At 38.7% G+C, this 19,030-nt stretch overlaps 1 protein-coding gene across 1 annotated transcript in view; it reads left to right on the top strand.

The window, feature by feature from the left end:
• The window catches only part of SRPRB (SRP receptor subunit beta), a 36,412-nt gene extending 17,704 nt beyond the window's left edge, over nucleotides 1-18,708 (top strand). The window contains exons 5-7 of the mRNA XM_052637219.1: nucleotides 424-560; nucleotides 9,696-9,750; nucleotides 17,377-18,708. Coding sequence (XP_052493179.1) covers nucleotides 424-560; nucleotides 9,696-9,750; nucleotides 17,377-17,590 — 406 coding nt within the window. The 3' untranslated portion in view covers nucleotides 17,591-18,708. The remainder of the gene's footprint in view (nucleotides 1-423; nucleotides 561-9,695; nucleotides 9,751-17,376) is intronic.
• Nucleotides 18,709-19,030: the final 322 nt, after the last annotated feature.

Genomic DNA, 19,030 nt, shown 5'->3' with positions numbered 1-19,030 from the left:
ATCTGGAAATTCTCAGTTCACGTACTGCTGGAGCCTAGCTTAAAGGATTTTGAGCATGTGAAATAAATGTAATTGTATGGTAGTTGGAACATTCTTTGGCGTTGCCCTTCTTTAGGATTGAAATGAAAGCTGACCTTTTCTAGTTTTGTGGCCACTGCTAAGTTTTCCAAATTTGCTGACATATTGAATGTAGCACTTTAACAGGATCATCTTTTAGGATTTTAAATATCAATACATGGTAGCACTCACTAGTCCTTTGTTACATACTTACGTTCTGTGATTACTTGTGCACACACTTGTATGTGAGCTTATTTTGTGTTATTCATTAGGACTGAATTGAACAAAATTAGGGATATCATTTTCTCAACATAGTGCTGCACTATTGCATGCTCACATGCCTGTTTTTCTCTTTTTCCCCTCCAGGGCTATTGTGTTTGTTGTGGATAGTGCAGCCTTCCAGCGAGAGGTAAAAGACGTGGCTGAGTTTCTGTATCAAGTCCTCCTCGACAGTATAGGTCTGAAGAACGCACCATCATTCTTAATCGCTTGTAATAAGCAAGGTACTATCATGTTTTCTGGCAATAATAGTTGAGATTTTTCTGGGGTTCCTACTAAGAATTAATAGTTATCTACAGTTGTTATTACTGAGGATGAGAGACAATTGCTAATGAACTATGAATTCAGGATTTTAAATCTTAAAATTTATTTATCGTCTCCCTTACCAGGCTATTCTAAAGAGTGACAAAGGAATGATTATTACCATTCATTTATACAGTGTTTTCTTTTTTTTATCATAAATAATTTTAATTTATCAAGTTCATCAGATCAACAATCAGTCTTATCAGATACACAATCGAGGAAGGACAGGATAGAGTGTCTCCTTTTAAACAAGTTTGCCATGTAGCACATTTTGTCAAGGAGAGTTTGCAGAAGTGTTTTTCTTTAGCTTCATAAGAATGAAAAACTATTTAGTCTCAGCCAATAAAACTAGGCTTTAGTTTCATTACTTTTAAAACCAGAGTAGAAGTGATGTCAGCATCATGAGGTGAGACACCCTCTTTGCCTCTCCCATTCATTCTACAACTTGTAAAACATTGTAAGTCAACAAAGGTTCCTCTGCCTAGCACACTAGGACCGGAGAGATCCAGAAATCTACTTCTGAAGGTGGATGGACTGGAATACATGAAGGAGGTAGAACTCAGGGAACAGTGAAGCAAGTGCCTGCAGTCTTGGCCCTTGGCCACAGTGGCGGAGCCGGAAGCCCCAGAGACCCCTGTAGCAACAGGGAGGACAGCACCCGTGACTCCAGCCTCCCGGCTGCAGTGGCTCCTAGACCACAGGGAGCCTAGCAGCAGCAGTGATGGTGGGTCCTGTGACCATAGTCCCCCGGGTCACAGCAGTGGTGAGTTATAAGCCTGACAACCCTAGATGTGGAGAAGGTGCCCATGACCCTGCCTCCTCCACCCTTCGCCAACCCCTCCCTCTCGCAGCAGTGGCCATCCAGGCCACCCTGGAGCACAAGCAGTGACAGTGACAGTACAGTCAGGCGGAGGTGGTGGAGGATGGGAAGTGTCAGTTCTCAAATATAGCCAGAGGCAGCTCAAGTGTGAAAAGCGAAACACTTGTGTTATAGCAAGAAAAATAAAGGCCTCTAATTTCCAACTTAGAGTTAAAAAAAAAAAAAAAACCCTTTACCTATATAAGAAAGGTATTTGCTACTTTAAGTGCACTGGCAGAGGAATAACTTGTCGAGTACCACGTGAAACCACATACACAGTGTCACAAAAAGAAAATGAAAGTTCTTCAGAAACCAAACTTAAGTCATGGAAGATTTCACTCTAACTGATAGAGAGTTCAAAATAGGTGTCATGAAAAAACTCACCAAGCTACAGGAAAACTCAGGAAGACAGTTCAGTGAGCTTAGAAATACAATTAATGAAAAGAAGAAATACTTTGACAAAGATATTAAAAGTCTGAAAAAGAACCACACTGAAGTTCCGGAGCTGACTGTGTCAGTAAATGAGATGAAGAATGCATTAGTAAGCATTGGAAACTAGAGCAGACCTAATGGAAGTGTGAATTAGTGAGCTTGAAGATAGATCTAGAATCTCATGTTAATTCTCCTACTTCATTATCCTTCATAAGAATAGTGGTTATCCCAGAGGAAGAAGAGAGGGAGAATGGAGCAGAGCGTTTATTTAAAGAAATAATAGAATTTCACAAACCCGGGGAAGGAACTGTATATACAAGTCCATAAAGTTAATAGAACACTTAGTATCTCAATGGTAAAAGACCTTCTCGAGGGCACATTATGTTAAAATTGTCAAAACTCAATGATAAAGAATTTTAAAGGCATCCAGGGAAAAAAAACCAGTAACCTACAAAGGAACCCCTATTAGGCCATCAGATTTTTCAGCAGAAACTCTATAGGCAGGAGAGGATGGAATGACCTATGCAAAATATTAAAAGATAAAAACTGCTGAAAATCCTTGTAGCAAAGTTTCCTTACAGATATAAAGGAGAAATAAAGCTTTTCTGAGACAAAAGCTGAAGGAGTTTATTACCACTAGGCCTGTCTTACAAGAAATATTGGAAGGAGCTTTTCTACTTGAAATGAAGAGGCAAAAGTACACAAAACTTAGAGTAAGATGATAGGTAGGTAGATTCAGAAAATTGCAACTTTACATCAGAATAGGTTGCTAAACAATTATTGCATAAAGATTAAAGGAGAAAAAGCAGTAAAAAATACCCATAGCTACTGGAATTTGGTAATGAACTCACAGTATAAAAAGAGATAATTTGAGATGACAAAATGTAAAAGGGGAAGAGAAAAAGAATAGAACTCATATAATGGCAAATGAATATAAGATGCTATCAACAGAAAAAGGACTAAGATATCTGTGACATGTTTTATGCAAATCTAATGGTAACCACGAAATATAAGTCTAAAGACATGAAATACAATAGAGGAGGAAGCTAAGAACAACATGATAGTAAACCATCAACTAAGATGTCAGGCAGGAACAATGGAGATACAGAGCAACCAGAAAACTAAAGATAAAATGGCAGTACTAAGTCCTCATTTATGGGTGAAAAAGTGAAAGCGTTAGGTCACTCAGTCACGTCCCAACTCGTTGCGACCCCATGAACTGTAGCCTGCGAGGCTCCTCAGTCTGTGGAACTCTCCAGGGGAGAGTACTGGAGTGGATTGCCATTTCCTCTAGGGGATCTTCCTGACCCAGAGATTGAACTTGGGTCTCCTCCATTGCAGGTGAACTCTTTACCTCCTGAGCCACCAGGAGAGCCCCATTCATCAGTAAGCATACTAAATATAAGTGGATTGAATTTACCAATCAAAAGATACAGGGTGGCTGGATGTATTGAGAAACAAGATCCAACTACATCCTGCCCCGCAGGCTCTCTGCTGTGAAGAGAAACATAGGCTCAAAGTGAATGGATGGGAAATGATACTCCAAGAAATAGCAGGCAAAACAAAGCAGGTGTAGCCGTCTCAGATCAGATCAAATTGACTTCAAGTCAGATGAGAACGGGATGAACTTATATACTGATGAAGGGGACAGTCCATCAAGATGTGATTTTTATTAATATTTAAGCACATAAGCAGAAGCACCAGAGTATAAAAGGAATTATTAACAGATATAAATGAAGAAGTCAACAGCAGTAACAGTAGGGAGCTTTACTTCCCACTTACATCAATAAATTGATCATCTAGACAAAAAATTAACAAAGTACCGTTGGCCTTAAGTGAAACATTAGAGCAGAACACGAAACATTCCTTCCCAAAGCAGCAGAATACATTGTTCTCAAGTGCATATGGAACATTCTCAAGAATAGACAATATGTTGGGATACAAAACAAGCTTCAATAAATTTAAGGGTGAAATCATATCAAGCATGTTTTTGAACCACCAAGATATGAAACTAGAAATCACCTACAAAAAGAAAGCTGATAAAATCACAAATAAGAATAAACAACATTCTGCCAAACATCTATTTAGGTTGGTGTAAAAGTAATTGCGGTTATGCATTGTTGAACTTTGCTGTTTGATGTTGGAATACATTCTTTATATGTGGTTATCTTATACATCATTTTAATGTGCATTTCTCGCTTTATTATTATTATTAATTTTTGCTAATGACATTACTTGCTATTTATATTTAGTTTAAACTAGGGAAGTGAGTGTTAGACAAAAAGCAAATTCGGGCTATTTTCTTATTTGAGTTCAAAATGGGTTGTAAAGCAGCATAGATAACTTGCAACATTGACAACACATTTGGCCCATGAACTGTTAGCAAATGTACAGTGCTGTGGTGGTTCAAGAAGTTTTGCAAAGGAGACGAGAGCCTTGAAGATGAGAAATGCAGTGGTCAGCCATTAGAAATTGACAGCAGCTAGTAGAGAAGATGATTGAAGGTGATCCTCTTAAAACTACACAAGAAGTTACAGAAGAACTCATTGTCGACCATTCTACAGTTATTTGGTGTCTGACGCAAATTGGAAAGGTGAAGAAGCTTGATAAGTGGATGCCCCATGAGCCGACTGAAAATCAAAAAAATCGTTTTGAAGTGTCATCTTTTATTCTATGCAACAACAGCAAACCGTTTCTCAATCAGATTGTGATGTGTGATGAAAAGTGGATTTTACATGACAACCAGTGATGACCAAATCAGTGGTTGGACTGAGAAGAAAGTGCAAAACACTTCCCAAAGCAAACTTGCACCAAAAATATTCATGGTCACTGTTTGGTGATCCACTACAGCTTTCTGAAGCCTGGTGAAACCATTGAATCTGAGAAGTATGCTCAGCAAATCGATGTGAAGCACTGGAAACTGCAACACCTGCAAGCCAGTATTGGTCAACAGAATGGGCCCAGTTCTTCACAACACCCAACCACATGTTGCACAACACTTCAAAAGTTGAACGAATTGGGCTACAAAGTTTTGCCTCATCCACCATGTTCACCTGCTGCTGCTACTGCTAAGTCGCTTCAGTCGTGTCCAACTCTGTGCAACCCCATAGACAGCAGCCCACCAGACTCCCTGTCCCTGGGATCCTCCAGGCCAGAACACTGGAGTGGGTTGCCATTTCCTTCTCCAGCGCATGAAAGTGAAAAGTGAAAGTGAAGTCACTCAGTCGTGTCCAACCCTTAGCACCTCTTGCCAACTGACTACCACTTCTTTGAGCATCTTGAGAACTTTTTGCAGGGAAAATGCTTCTACAACCAGCAGGAGGCAGAAAATGCTTTCCGAGAGTTTGTTGAATCTCAAAGCACAGATTTTTATACTACAGGAATAAACAAACATTTCTTGTTGGCAAAAACGTGTTGACTGGAATGGTTCCTATTTTGATTAATAAAGGTGTGTTTGAACCTAGTTATAGTGATTTAAAGTTTATGGTCTGAAACCGCAGTTACTTTTTCACCAACCTAATACTAGGTTAATGAGGAAATCAAAGGAGGAAAAAATACACCTGAAGATAAATGAAAATATGGAATACCAAAATCAGTGGGATACATCAATAGCAGAACAAGTTTATAGCAATACTTGCCTACCTCAAGAAATAAGAGAAATGAAAAAGCCCAAACAGTCCTTACACCTAAAGGAACTATAAAAAGATCTTTAAATTAAGTCCAGAGTCAGTAGAAGGAAGGAAATACTAAAAGTCAGACAGTAGAAAAGATCAATGAAACTAAGAGCTGGTTCTTTGAAAAGATAAACAAAATCAACAAACTTTTAGCTAAACTCACTAAGAAAAAGAAGGCTCAGATAAATTAGAAATGAAAGAGGAGAAATTACAAGAGGTCCCACAGAAATGCAGAGAGTTAAAAGAGAATACCGTGAGTAGCTATGTGTGAACAAGTTAGACAACGTAGAATAAATGAATACATTCTTAACAATCAGCCTTCCAAGATGGAATCTTAAAGTAGGAAATCTGAATAGATGGATCACTAGTAAGGACGTTAAAACAGTAATCAAAAACCTTCCAAAAAACCAGAGTCCAGGACCAGACAGCTTCACTGGTAAATACTACCAAATGTTCAAAGATGACCTAATATCTGTTCTTCTTGAAAGTAAAAGTGAAGTCACTCAGTCATGTCCGACTCTTTGGGACCCCATGGGCTGTAGACTGCCAGGCTTTTCCGTCCATGTGATTTTCCAGGCAAGAATACTGGAGAGGTTTGCCATTTCCTTCTCCAGGGGATCTTTTCGACCCAGGAATTGAAACTGGGTCTCCCACACTGCAGGCAGACTCTTTACCATCTGAGCCAAACTCTTCCAAAAAGTTGAAGAGGAGGGAACACTTCCCAACTCATTTTTTGAGGTCAACAGTACCGTGATATCAAAGCCAGACAAGGACAATACAAAAAGAGAAAATTACAGGTGAGGATCTCTGATGTATGTAGAGGCAGAAACCCTCAACAAAGTATTAGCAAATGAAATAATACATTAAATGGATCATACAATATAATCAAGTAGAATTTATTTCAGGGTTGCAGGGATGGTTCAACATCTGCAAATCAACATACTACAACATTTAAAAAATAATGATCAACTCAATAAATGCAGAAAAAGCATTTGACAAAATTCAACGTGCATGTGTGATAAAAACTCAATGAAATTGGTATAGAAAGAATATACATCAACATAATAAAGGCTATGCATGTCAAACCCACAGCTGACATACTCAACTGTGAAAAACTGAAAGCTGTCCCTCTAAGATCAGGAACAAGACAAGTGTGCCCACTTACCAGTCTCATACCTGAAGACTCCACCAAAAGCCTGTTAGAAATAATAAATGTGTACGCTAAAGTTGCAGCATGCAAAATCAAAATACAAAATCTGTTGTATTTCTGTACACCAACAAAAAACAAGCAGAAAGAGAAATTAAGAAAACACTATCATTTGAAATTGCAGCAAAAAGAATTTAAAAATACCCAAGAATAAATTTAATCAAAGATGGGAATTTCCTGCCAGTGATTAGGCACCTGTGCTTTCACTGCTTGAGGGTGCAGGTTCAATCCCTGGCTGGGGAGCTAGGATTCTGCAATATGTTATAAAACTTTGTTTAAAGAAATGGAAAGATGAAGGATGTTTCCTGCTCATGGACTGTAAGAATTAACATGGTTAAAAATATCCATTTTTTCTATAGCAATCTATAAATTTATTGTAAAAAATCCCTATCAAAATCCTTGATGACATTTTTCACATAAATAAAAGCTCCTTATATTTATATAGAATTCATAAAAACTATGAATAGCCAAAGCAATTCTGAGAAAAAAGAACAAAGCTGGAAGAAGTGTCACATACCCTGATTTCATATTATACTGCAAAGCTATAGTAATTGAAACAACATGGTATTTGACAGAAAAAGAGGTTAATGGAACAGAATTGAGAGCCCAGAAATAAACCCACACATACAGGGACGATTAATTTACAACATAGGAGCAAAGAACATAAAGTGGAGAAAGGACAGTCTCTTCAATAAATACTGGTGGGAAAACTGTACAGCCACATGCAAAAGAATGAAACTAAGCCATTTCCTTACACCATACACAAAAATTAACTCAAAGTGGATTAAAGACTTGAACAGAAGATCTGAAACCATAAAACTCTTAGAAGAAAACAGGAAATTCAGACTTTGGGTTTAGCAGTTTGTTTTGGGTGTATCTCCTCAGGCAAGGCAAACAAAAGCAAAAATAAACAAGTGGTACTATATCAAACTAAAAAGCTCTGCACAGCAAAGGAAACCATTAACAAAATGAAAGAGACAATGTACTGAATGGGAGAAGATAGTCAAATATATCTGATAAGGGAGAGCCCATATAACTCAACAACAACAAAAATGAACAGCCTGATTTAAAAATGGGCAGAGATCAGAATAGATGTTTTTCCAAAAAAGATATACAGATGGTCAGCAGTCACATATGAAGATGTTCATCACTAGTGAAGATGAGTATCATTAATTATTAGGGAAATGCAAATCAAAGCAACAGTTAGACATTACCTCCCACCCATTAGAGTCATTGTCAAAAAGATATGTGTTAGTGAGGATATGGAGAAAAGGGAACCCTTGTTGTGCACTGTTGATGGGAATGTAAATTGGTGTGGCCACTGTAAAAAACTGGATATTCCTCAAAAAGTTAAGAATAGAACTACCATGTGATCCAGTTAGTCTGCTTCTGGGTATTCATCCAGAGATAACAAAAACACTTGAAAATATAGATGGAAATGAAACTTTTGGTAGTAAGCACAGAATAGTGTATACAAAAATTGAATCATAATGTTTCATATGAAACATATAATGTTGTAAACCAATGTGACCTCAATAATAAGAAAAACTTCTTTTCTAAAAAAAAAGTTAAAATGAGATAGACTAGCTGATCTCTCTTGGCCTTTTTCATACCTAATATTCTCACTCTATAAAGAGCCCAATGCATTTCTTAAAGGGGAGCTAGTACTAAGCCTACCAGTGACTGACTAATCAGGAACAGTGTTAAGGTCATTAACTGACTTCTTTGTTTCTTTTATTCAATATAATAAGAGGGAGTAATATTTATTTGTCTTTTGCTGGTGCCAAACCAGTGCCTTTTATTATCAGAGTGCGCTTGATGCTGTAACATACCATTTTAGTATCAGCTGGAAATGTTAGTTTAGTTTAGTTTCTTATTACAGGTCAAGTATTTCTGTTGGAGTGAAAGCTTTTGTTAAAATCACAAAGCAGATAGCTTTTCTTTTTGTGAGCATTGGCTGGACTTATATGTGTTGATTTAAAATGTCTGTAAGATGTAGAAAACTTTTATGAAAGACTAGTCAATTTTAGGGTCACCAGCTTAATATATTTATAAGCATTATTATGATATAAGTATTTGTGCTTACTTTGATACAGGGAGGGAAGGATAAGTTGTGAGTTTGGGATTGATATATATTCACTACTCTGGACTTCCCTGGTGGCTCAGACGGTAAAGAATTAACCTGCAATGTGGAGACCTGGGTTCAGTCATTGTGTTGGGCTCGATCCCTGGGTAAGGTGACGGCAACCCACTCCAGTATTCTTGCCTGGAGAATCCTCATGGACAGAGGAGCCTGTTGGGCTGCAGTCCATGGGGTCACAAAGAGTCAGACATGACTGAGCAACTAAACACAAGCACACTACTATATTTAAAATAAATAACCAACAAGGATCTATTGTCAGGCACAGGGAACTGCTTAGTATTCTGTAATAACCTAAATGGGAAAATAATTGAGAAAGAATAGATACATGTGTATGTGTAAACGAAACACTTTGTTGCACACCTGAAACTTAACACATTACAAATCAACTTTGAAAGTGAAAGTTGCTCAGTGGTGCCCCAACTCTTTGTGACCCCAGGGACTATAGCCCTCCAGGCTCCTGTCTGTGGGGTTTCCCAGGCAAGAATACTGGAGTAGGTTGCCATTTCCTTCTCCAGGGGATCTCACTGACCCAGGGATCAAACCTGGGTCTCCTGCATTGCAGGCGAATTCTTTATCACCTGAGCCACCAGGGAAGCCCATAAATCAACTATAATCCAGTATAAAGTAATTTTTTTTTAATGGTGGGGCAAAGAAACCTAAATTTAAATGGGAATTTTCCATATGTGCAGGAAGTCTTGGGAAGAGACCCTGTTTTAAACAGTGTCTTTTGTTTCTTTACAGATATTACAATGGCAAAATCAGCAAAGTTAATTCAGCAGCAGCTTGAAAAAGAAATGTAAGTAAAAATAAGTCCTACTGGTTAATTGTATATCTTATCACTTAGGAAATATGTATATATTGCTTAAGGTCTTTGGTTTTGTGTGATTACCATGATTACCCTGAGGATTAGTGTGAAATATATTTGTTTAAAAATTGACAACAGAATTAATGGAATTATAAAAAGTATTAATGGGATGTTTATAGATATTTAACATCTTCATGGAAAGAAAATCTCAGGTTTATTGAAACTGTAAGCTCAATTTGTTTCCCCACTAGTTCTAGCTATAGCTTAGTAGATATGAAAGCTTTTACAAACAAAAAATTTGAAAGCCATGGAAATTTTTGTTGACAGAATAAGAAAGGAGCACTTCAGAAACATACTAAAATCTGTGATACTATTTTGTAACATGTATTTTTGTTTTCAAGATGTGTGACAGTATCATTTCGCTTGTGTTTGACAGGTTTTGATTCCACACATAGTTGTAATCATATGATATTTGTCTTATTCTGTTTGTTATTTCACTTAGCATAATGTTCTCTAGGTTCATCCAAGTTGTCACAAATGGCAGAAATTTCTTTTGTAAGGCTCAGTAATACTCTTGTATATATGTTCCACATTTTCTTTCTTTGTCCTTCAGTGGACATGTAGGTTGCTCCATATATTGGCTATTGTTAGTAAAGCGGCAGTGAACGTAGGCGTGCATGTACATCTTTCTGAGATCCTGATTTTAATTCCTTTAGATAAACATCCAGAAGTGGAATTGCTAGATCATGTGGTAGTAGTTCTGTTTGTGACTTTTTGAGGAATCTCGGTGCTTTTTTTATTACAGCAGTACCGATTTGAACCCACCAACAATGTACCGGGGTTACCTTTTCTGCAAATCTTTGCCAACATTTATCTTTTTTTTTTTTTACTTAATGTTAGTAATTCTGTCTCATTATGGTTTTGATCTGCATTTCCCTGATGGTTAGTGATGTTTAGCATTTTTTCATGTACTTGTTGACTGTATGTCCTCTATGTCTGTTCAGATCCTTTGCCTATTTAAAAAACATTTTACTTATTTAGTTACTTTTGGCTGTGCGGGTCTTCATTGTTGGATGTGGGCCTTCTGTAGTTGTGAAGAGTTGGGGCTACTCTTTGTTGTGGTATGCAGGTTCTCACTGCAGTGGCTTCTCTTGTTGTGGAGCGTGGGCTTTAGGACTCAAGGGCTCCAGTAGTTGCTGCATGTGGGCTCAGTAATTGTGGGGCATGGGCCTAGTGTTCCGTGGCATGTGGAATCCTCCTGGACCAGGGGTCAAACTGATGGCCCTGCATTGCAAGGCGGACTCCCAACCACTGGACCGCCAGGGAAGACCTTTAGCCCATTTTTTAAATTGAATTATTTGCTTGTTTTTTACTGGGTTGTATGAATTCCTTATATATTTTGGATATTAACCCTTATCAGATACATGTTTGCAAATATTTCCCTCATTCCATAAGTTATCTTCCATTTCTGTAGATAGTTTCTTTTGCTGTGCAGGAGCTTTTTAGTTTGATGTAATCACACTTGTTTATTTTGCTTTTGTTTGCTTTTAGTTTCATATCTTAAAATGACTGCCACAGTGTCAGTGTTTTTTTCTTGGATTTTTATGGTTTCAGGTGTTATATTTAAGCGTTTAATCCATTTTGAGTTGACTTAGTATATAGTGTGACATGAGGGTCCAGTTGCATTGTTTTGCATGTGGATATCCAGTTTTCCCAGAGCTGTCTATTGAAGAGACTGTCTTTTTCTCTTGTCATCTTTGTTGAAGATTAGTTGACTGCATATGTGTGGGTATGTCCTGGGCTGTCTATTCCATTGTTCTGTATGTCTTTTTAAATTACCATATTGTTTTGATTACTGTAGGTTTGCAATATAATTTGAAATCTGGAAGTGTGACGCCTCCAGATTTATTGTTTTTCCTTGGTTACTTTGAGCATTATAGTTCTTTTGTGGTCCCATATGAATTCTAGCAGTGTTTTTTCTCTTTCTGTGGAAAATTCTTTTGAAATATTGATTGAGATTCCTTTGAATCTATTGGTTCAGTTGCTTAGGCGTGTACAACTCTTTGTGACCCCATGTGCTGCAACACGCCAGGCTTCCCTGTCCATCACCAACTCCTGGAGCTTATTGAATCTATAGATGGACATTTTAACAACGTAAATGAAGAAGGGATATCTTTCCATTTATTTGTGTCTTCAGTTTGTTTCATCACTGTTTTACAGTTTTCAGTGTACAGCTCTTGGACCTGCTTTGTGTTATGCCTAAGTATTTTATTGTTTTTGATGCTATTATAAATGGACTTGTTTTCTTAATTTCTTTTTCTGATAGTTCATTAGTAGTGCATTGAAACAGAACTGGTTTGGGATGTTGATTTTTGTATCCTGCAATTTTACTGAGTTTATTAGTTCTGTTTTTTGGTGGAATCTTTAGGGTTTTCTATATTTAAGATCATGTCAGCTGAAGTCAGAGATAATTTTGCTTTTTCCTTTTTGATTTTGATGCCTTTTATATCTTTTTTGCCTAATTGCTCTGTCTAGGACTTCCAGTACTGTGTTGAATAGATGTGGCAAGAGTAGGCATCCTTATTTTGTTCCTAGCTTTAGAGGAAAACTTTTAGCTTTTCACCACTGAGTATGATGTTATCTGTGGACTTGTCATATATGGCATTTTTATTTTGAGATATATACTTTTTATAACTGTTGAGTTTTTATCATGAAAAGATATCGAATTTTGTCACATGCTTTTTCTGCATCTATTGAGATAATCATAAGATTTTTATCGTTCAGCTTGTTAATGTGGTGTATCTCATTTATTTACAAATGCTGAACCATCTTTGCATTTTGGGCAAATCCCACTTGATTATGATATGCATGATCCTTTTAATATACTGTTGAGTTTGGTTTGCTAATATTTTGTTGAGGATTTTTGCACCTATGTTCACAGGGATCTGTTCAGTTCAGTTGCTCAGCCATGTCCAGCTCTTTGCGATCCCATGAATCGCAGCACACCAGGCCTCCCTGTCCATCACCAACTATTGGAGTTGACCCAAACTCATGTCCGTTGAGTCTGTGATGCCATCTAGTCATCTCATCTGTTGTCCCCTTTTCCTCCTGCCCCCAATCCCTCCTAGCATCAGGGTCTTTTCCAGTGAGTCAAATCTTCGCATGAGGTGGCCAAAGTATTGGAGTTTCAGCTTCAGCATTAGTCTGTCCAGGACTGATCTCCTTTAGAATGGACTGATTGGATCTCCTTGCAGTCCAAGGAACTCTTAAGAGTCTTCTCCAACACCACAGTTCAAAAGCATCAATTCTTCAGCGCTCAGCTTTCTTCACAGTCCAACTCTCACATCCATACATGACCACTGGAAAAACCACAGCCTTGACTAGACGGACCTTTGTTGACAAAGTAATGTCTCTGTTTTTGAATATACCATCTAGGTTGGTCATAACTTTCCTTCCAAGGAGTAAGTGTCTTTTAATTTCATGGCTGCAGTCACCATCTGCAGTGATTTCGGAGCCCAAAAAAATAAAGTCTGACACTGTTTCCACTCTTTCCCCATCTATTTCCCATGAAGTGATGAGACCAGATGCCATGATCTTCGTTTTCTGAATGTTGAGCTTTAGGCCAACTTTTTCACTCTCCTCTTTCACTTTCATCAAGAAGCTTTTTAGTTCCTCTTCACTTTCTGCCATAAGGGTGGTGTTATCTGCATATCTGAGGTTACTGATATTTCTCCCAGCAATCTTGATTCCAGCTTGTGCTTCTTCCAGCCCAGCGTTTCTCATGATGTACTCTGCATAGAAGTTAAATAAGCAGGGTGACAATATACAGCCTTGACGTACTCCTTTTCCTATTTGGAACCAGTCTGTTGTTCCATGTCCAGTTCTAACTGTTGCTTCCTGACCTGCATATAGGTTTCTCAAGAGGCAGGTCACGTGGTCCAGTATTCCCATCTCTTTCAGAATTTTCCACAGTTTATTGTGATCCACACAGTCAAAGGCTTTGGCATAGTCAATAAAGCAGAAATAGATGTATTTCTGGAACTCTCTTGCTTTTTCCATGATCCAGCGGATGTTGGCAATTTGATCTCTGGTTCCTCTGCCTTTTCTAAAACCAGCTTGAATATCTGGAAGTTCATGGTTCATACATTGCTGAAGCCTGGCTTGGAGTGTATACAAAAACTCTAAACATTAACTTCTGTTTCCGCCACATTTTATGTTGCTTATATCACAATTTACATCTTATATTGTGTATCCATTGATTAGTTCTTGTAGTCAAAGCTACTTCACCTTGAAGATTCACTCTCTTTAGCATTTGTTATGAGGTAGGACTAGTGGTGACGTTTAGGAAAGCTTCTATCCATCTTTCATAGCTGAAGGAGAGCTTTTCTGGGTATAGTACTCTGGATCCCACTCTCTACTGACCTGCAAGCTTTCTGCTGTAAGATCCACTTTTAGTCTTGTGGAGTTTCCCTTGTTTGTGACAGTTGACTTTTCTCTTAATGCTTTGAGCAATTTCTGTCTTTTTGACTTTTGTCAGTTTGATTATAATGTGTTTCATTAAAGCTCTCTTTATGTTTAATTCATTTGGGTTTTAGCAGCTTAGTGGATCTGGACGTTCATTTCCCTCTCTATATTTGGGGATTTGCTGTCATTTTTTTTTTTTAATAAGCTTTCTGATTCTTTGTCTTTCTCTGCTCTTTCTGAGAGCCCCAAAAGGCATACATTGGTTCCTTTTATGATGTCCCACAAGACTTTCTTCTTTCTTTTTTTACAATTTCTTTTTGGTTTTCTTACAGAGTAATTTCAAATTACCTGTGTTCAGGCTCTCTGAATTTTTTGTTCTGCTTGGTTGAGTCTACTGTTGAAGCTCTCTGAGTTTTTCACATCCAGTGATTGTGTTCTTCAGCTCCCGGATTTTTGTTTTTCATGATTTCTGTATCTTCATTGGCTTTCTGATTTTTTCGTTTATTCTTTCCCTCATCTTGTTGAGTTGTCTGTGTTCTTTTATAGCTTACAGGACTCTCAGGTGATTATTTTGAATTATATGTCAGGCAGTTTGTAGATCTCCATTTCTTCAGGGCCAGTTGGTGCTCTGTCATGTCCCTGTAGTGGCGTCATGTCTCCCTGATCACCTGAGCCTTATGTCCTTACTTTGGTGCTGCGCATTTGAAAAAATAATCACCCCTTCTAGTCTTTATAGACTAGCTTTGTCAGAGAAAGTACTTCTCTAGTCTGTCCAGCCAGAGATCTGGATGGGCTTGCTACTGGATTTCTTGGGCAGGTTGGGCTTGTGGGTAGGTGGGCCTGCTGCCTGGGTCCATGGAAGCTAGCCTGGAAACCGAGCCTGTCTTGGCTGGACAGGTGCCTGAGTCTACTGGGGCTGGCCTGGTGCTGGGTTCCATGGCACAGGGGTGCTCATTTCACTCTCCCTCTCCTGTGTAAATCATGTCTCCATGCTACACTGTGCAGGCTTGCAGGAGCAGGAACATGGTGATTTGAAACTGTCCCTTCTGCCCTCTTCAGTGCGTCTTTTCTTACTTCTGTGTTACACCCATGTGCTGTAATCTCTGACCCGGATTCGTTAGCTCCCATGAAAGTATTCTTCTGTGTGGATGGTTATTTAAACTGATGTTTCTGTGAGAGGACTTGTACTGAAAACTCCCATTCTGCTGTCTTGCTGGTGTTACTCAATGGTTTCTATCCCTTCTGAAATTCCATGTTCATCATCTGTTCTCCTATCTTGATGTTCACTCTTTTGAGACTGCTAAAGCTAAAAAAATTGGGGTTAGATGATTTGTTTTTCTAAAATTTCTGTTGCAGTTGTTTAGCATTATCTTTGGGGACAAGTAATAATATTATTTGTATATCCATTTTTTGAAAATTGTTAGCATTTTAACTTTTGTATTGGGATATAGCCAGCTAACAAGGTTGTGATAGTTTCAGGTGAATAGTACAGGAACTCAGCCATACATATACATATATCCATTCTCCCTCAAACTCTCTTCCCATCCAGATTGCCACATAACATTGAGCAGAGTTCCATATGCTATACAATAGGTCCTTGTTGGTTATCCATTTTAAATACAGCAATGTACTGTACATCCATCGTCCATTCCAAACTCCCTGACTATCCCTTACCCTCCATCCTTTCCCCCAGCAACCATAAGATTGTTCTCTGTGAGTCTCTTTCTATTTTGTAAGTAAGTTCATGTGTATCCATTTTTTTTTAAACAGCATAGTTCAAGTCTTCCCATGTTTAAAACATGTTTTCCTTGATTCATTTGCTTTTCATTCTAAAGAGCCGTAGAAAAACAATACAGAAAGAAATGCTGTATTATAAAGGCAGTGAAATAAAATGTTAAAAAGTTATAAAGGTTAATATCAGTTGAATTAGGAGTCTAAGTTTAGTTTAATCCTGTGTTTGTGAGAATTAGGCCTTATCAGCTGTGAAGCATTTCATAGTTTTCTGAATGAAAAGAGCCGAATATAATGTTAGGGTGTTTTTTCCTTTTGAGTTTCTTGTAAAATATGTTACGTATAAACGAGCATATGTGACATGTATATTGAGTTTAAAGAATCAGTGAGATGAAGACCCATGGACGTAACATCTTTCTTAGAAGGCCCTTTAAGGTGCTCCTCCTCAAATGTTTTTCCTCGTGTTAATTGTTTTTAAAATACTTTTCCCATATGTGTGTCTTTCTGAACAAGGTACTTAGTTTTTTGTATGGATTCTACATTCGTTTTCATGAAATCTTACAGTGCTAAGTCATCCTTTATTTTGTTTGCACATGTTCCTCTGCTTCTGGGGAGAGAAACAGTGAGCCTTGCTTTTGCACTTCTCATTAAGGCCTGCAGGTGGCAGTTAAGTGACTTAAATTGGGAAGGTGTTAGTAGCTAAAGAGATTGGACTGAATATGAGAACCTGCAGTTTGTAGATTTCTAAGCTCTGTATCCAGATAGACTCAAGATAAATATGTAAATATCTACCTACCCACACTTCACTTTCAGAAACTTAAGGTTTTGAAACCAGCAGGTAATATGAAAATATATCTTAAAAAGGCATCATGCAGGCAGTCCTAGTAGAAGGGGGCACTGTGCTGAAAGAAGGTTGGTGTGACCTTGGTTCATTACTGACCCCTTGTCATCCGGCCATGTGGGCTTCCCTGGGGGCTCACTCGGTAAAGAATTTGCCTGCCATGCAGGAGACTGCCTTCAGTGCAGAAGACCCGGTTTCAATCCCTGGGTCAGGAAGATCCCCAGGAGAAGGAAATAGCAATACACTCTAGTAGACTTGCTTGGGAATCCCATGGACAGAGGAGCCTGTTGGGTTATAGTCCATGGGGTCACAGAGAGTCAGACATGACTTAGCAACTAAACTGCCACCATCTGGCCATGTTGGGTTGGACTGCTATCCTGTCTGTCTGAGAGAGTGACCTATAACTTGTGAAGCAAAAGATTATTTAACAATCCTAATAGCATAATTGACAGTTTTTCGATTCAGTATTTAAGTGAGTGTTGAAATATTTAGGAATTAATGTGATTTTCTAAAGGGCTTTAATTGCTATATAAGAATTAAGGTCTTTCTGCTTCCTGATTGATTTTCCTTTTGTCTCACAGCAATACTTTACGGGTTACCCGTTCTGCCGCCCCGAGCACATTGGACAGTTCCAGCACTGCCCCTGCTCAGCTGGGGAAGAAAGGCAAAGAATTTGAATTCTCACAGTTGCCCCTCAAAGTAGAGTTCCTGGAGTGCAGTGCCAAGGGTGGAAGAGGGGATGCTGGCTCTGCTGACATCCAGGACTTGGAGAAGTGGCTGGCTAAAATCGCCTGAGGACTGGATCCAAACACAAGATGTGAATGTGTGGATGTGCGGATGACAGTTTTGGAAAAGCATTTGGTAGTCTGGAGGGAATATTTCAAATATAGTTAGGAACTTTTCCTTATTCTGGAAACAGATTATTGTTGAAACCAGTGTGGAATTTTTTTTTTAAATTTTTTAAGTTCAGTTCTCCCATATTCCCTTCAAACTAGTTATTTTATTTGATTTGTGTCTTCCCTTTTTAAAGTGTATGTAAGATCCCTTTAGTATATACTGGATGTAAGGTCGAGGTCTAACAAGTGGACCTCACATAGAGAGGATACTATCATGAGAATATGATGTCATCTAAAGTGTTTTCTTATCCTCTGCTTCTGTGCTTTGGCCCCTTACCCTGGAAACAAACCTGTCTTGTGTGGATCTGGGTGATTTCCAGTTACCCTTCATGGGCAGTACATGAATCTTCAGATTTGTTGGTACAATGACAACATGGTCTCCGGACATGTAAAGGCAGGTTGAAAACAGCAAGGCCGTGCTGACAGTGGTCTGTTCTTCATCAGCTCAGTGACTTGTCCACACTCTAGCCCTGTAACACTTAGGTTTCAGAAACGTTATGAATTCTTGGAGTCATTCCTAGACGATGGAACTGTAAGTGCTAAATCCCCAAATGCTACTAAAATGTACACTAGAAATGACCATTCTAGTGGTTTCCCTTAACTAGGGAGCATAGGGAGATTTAGAAGCTGTTCTGTTTTTCTGATGCATGAGTGCTCCTGGGCTGTATCTTTATGTGCTATTTGATGAGCTCCTATTTTGTACTCATAGCATGAATGCTGTGGAACAAATACAAGATGAAAAAAGTTGTCTGTAGATTTTTGAAGTGCACATTCACTGATGGTTTTTTTTTTTTTAAAGCAATTTCAAAGTGATGTTCTTTGCTATCTTTTAGAATGTATGGCTTTAGAAATGGCTTTTTATAAATGATTAATATATAGGCTTCCCTGGTGGCTCAGTCCATAAAGAATCCACCTGCAATGCAGGAGACCCGCCTGAGTACAGTAGACTCTGCACTGAGTGCAGGAGAAATGATTAATATATTTCTTGGTAAATAAAACAGCCTGTCTGTGGGGCTTCCCTGCTGGCTCAGTGGTGAAGAATCCGCCTGCCAGTGCAAGAGACACAGATTCGATTCCCTGATCCAGGAAGATACCACATGCTGCGGAGCAGCTGTCGAGCCCGTGCTCTAGCGCCCAGGAGCCGCAACTGCTGAAGGCTACATGCCCTAGAGCCCGTGCTCCACAGCAAGAGAAACCACCAGCATGAGAAGCCCACACACTGCAGCTAGAGAGCAGCCTGCCTGCCACAACTAGAGAGAGGCCTGTGCAGCAGCAGAAACCCATCACAGCCCCCCACCCCAAATAAAAACTGTCTAGCTCAGAGCATTTACATAGAATG

This window comes from Budorcas taxicolor, chromosome 1 (genome assembly GCF_023091745.1).
Source record: "Budorcas taxicolor isolate Tak-1 chromosome 1, Takin1.1, whole genome shotgun sequence".
In the NCBI taxonomy this organism is placed as follows: domain Eukaryota; kingdom Metazoa; phylum Chordata; class Mammalia; order Artiodactyla; family Bovidae; genus Budorcas; species Budorcas taxicolor.
This window is presented reverse-complemented; position numbering and strand designations above follow the sequence as displayed.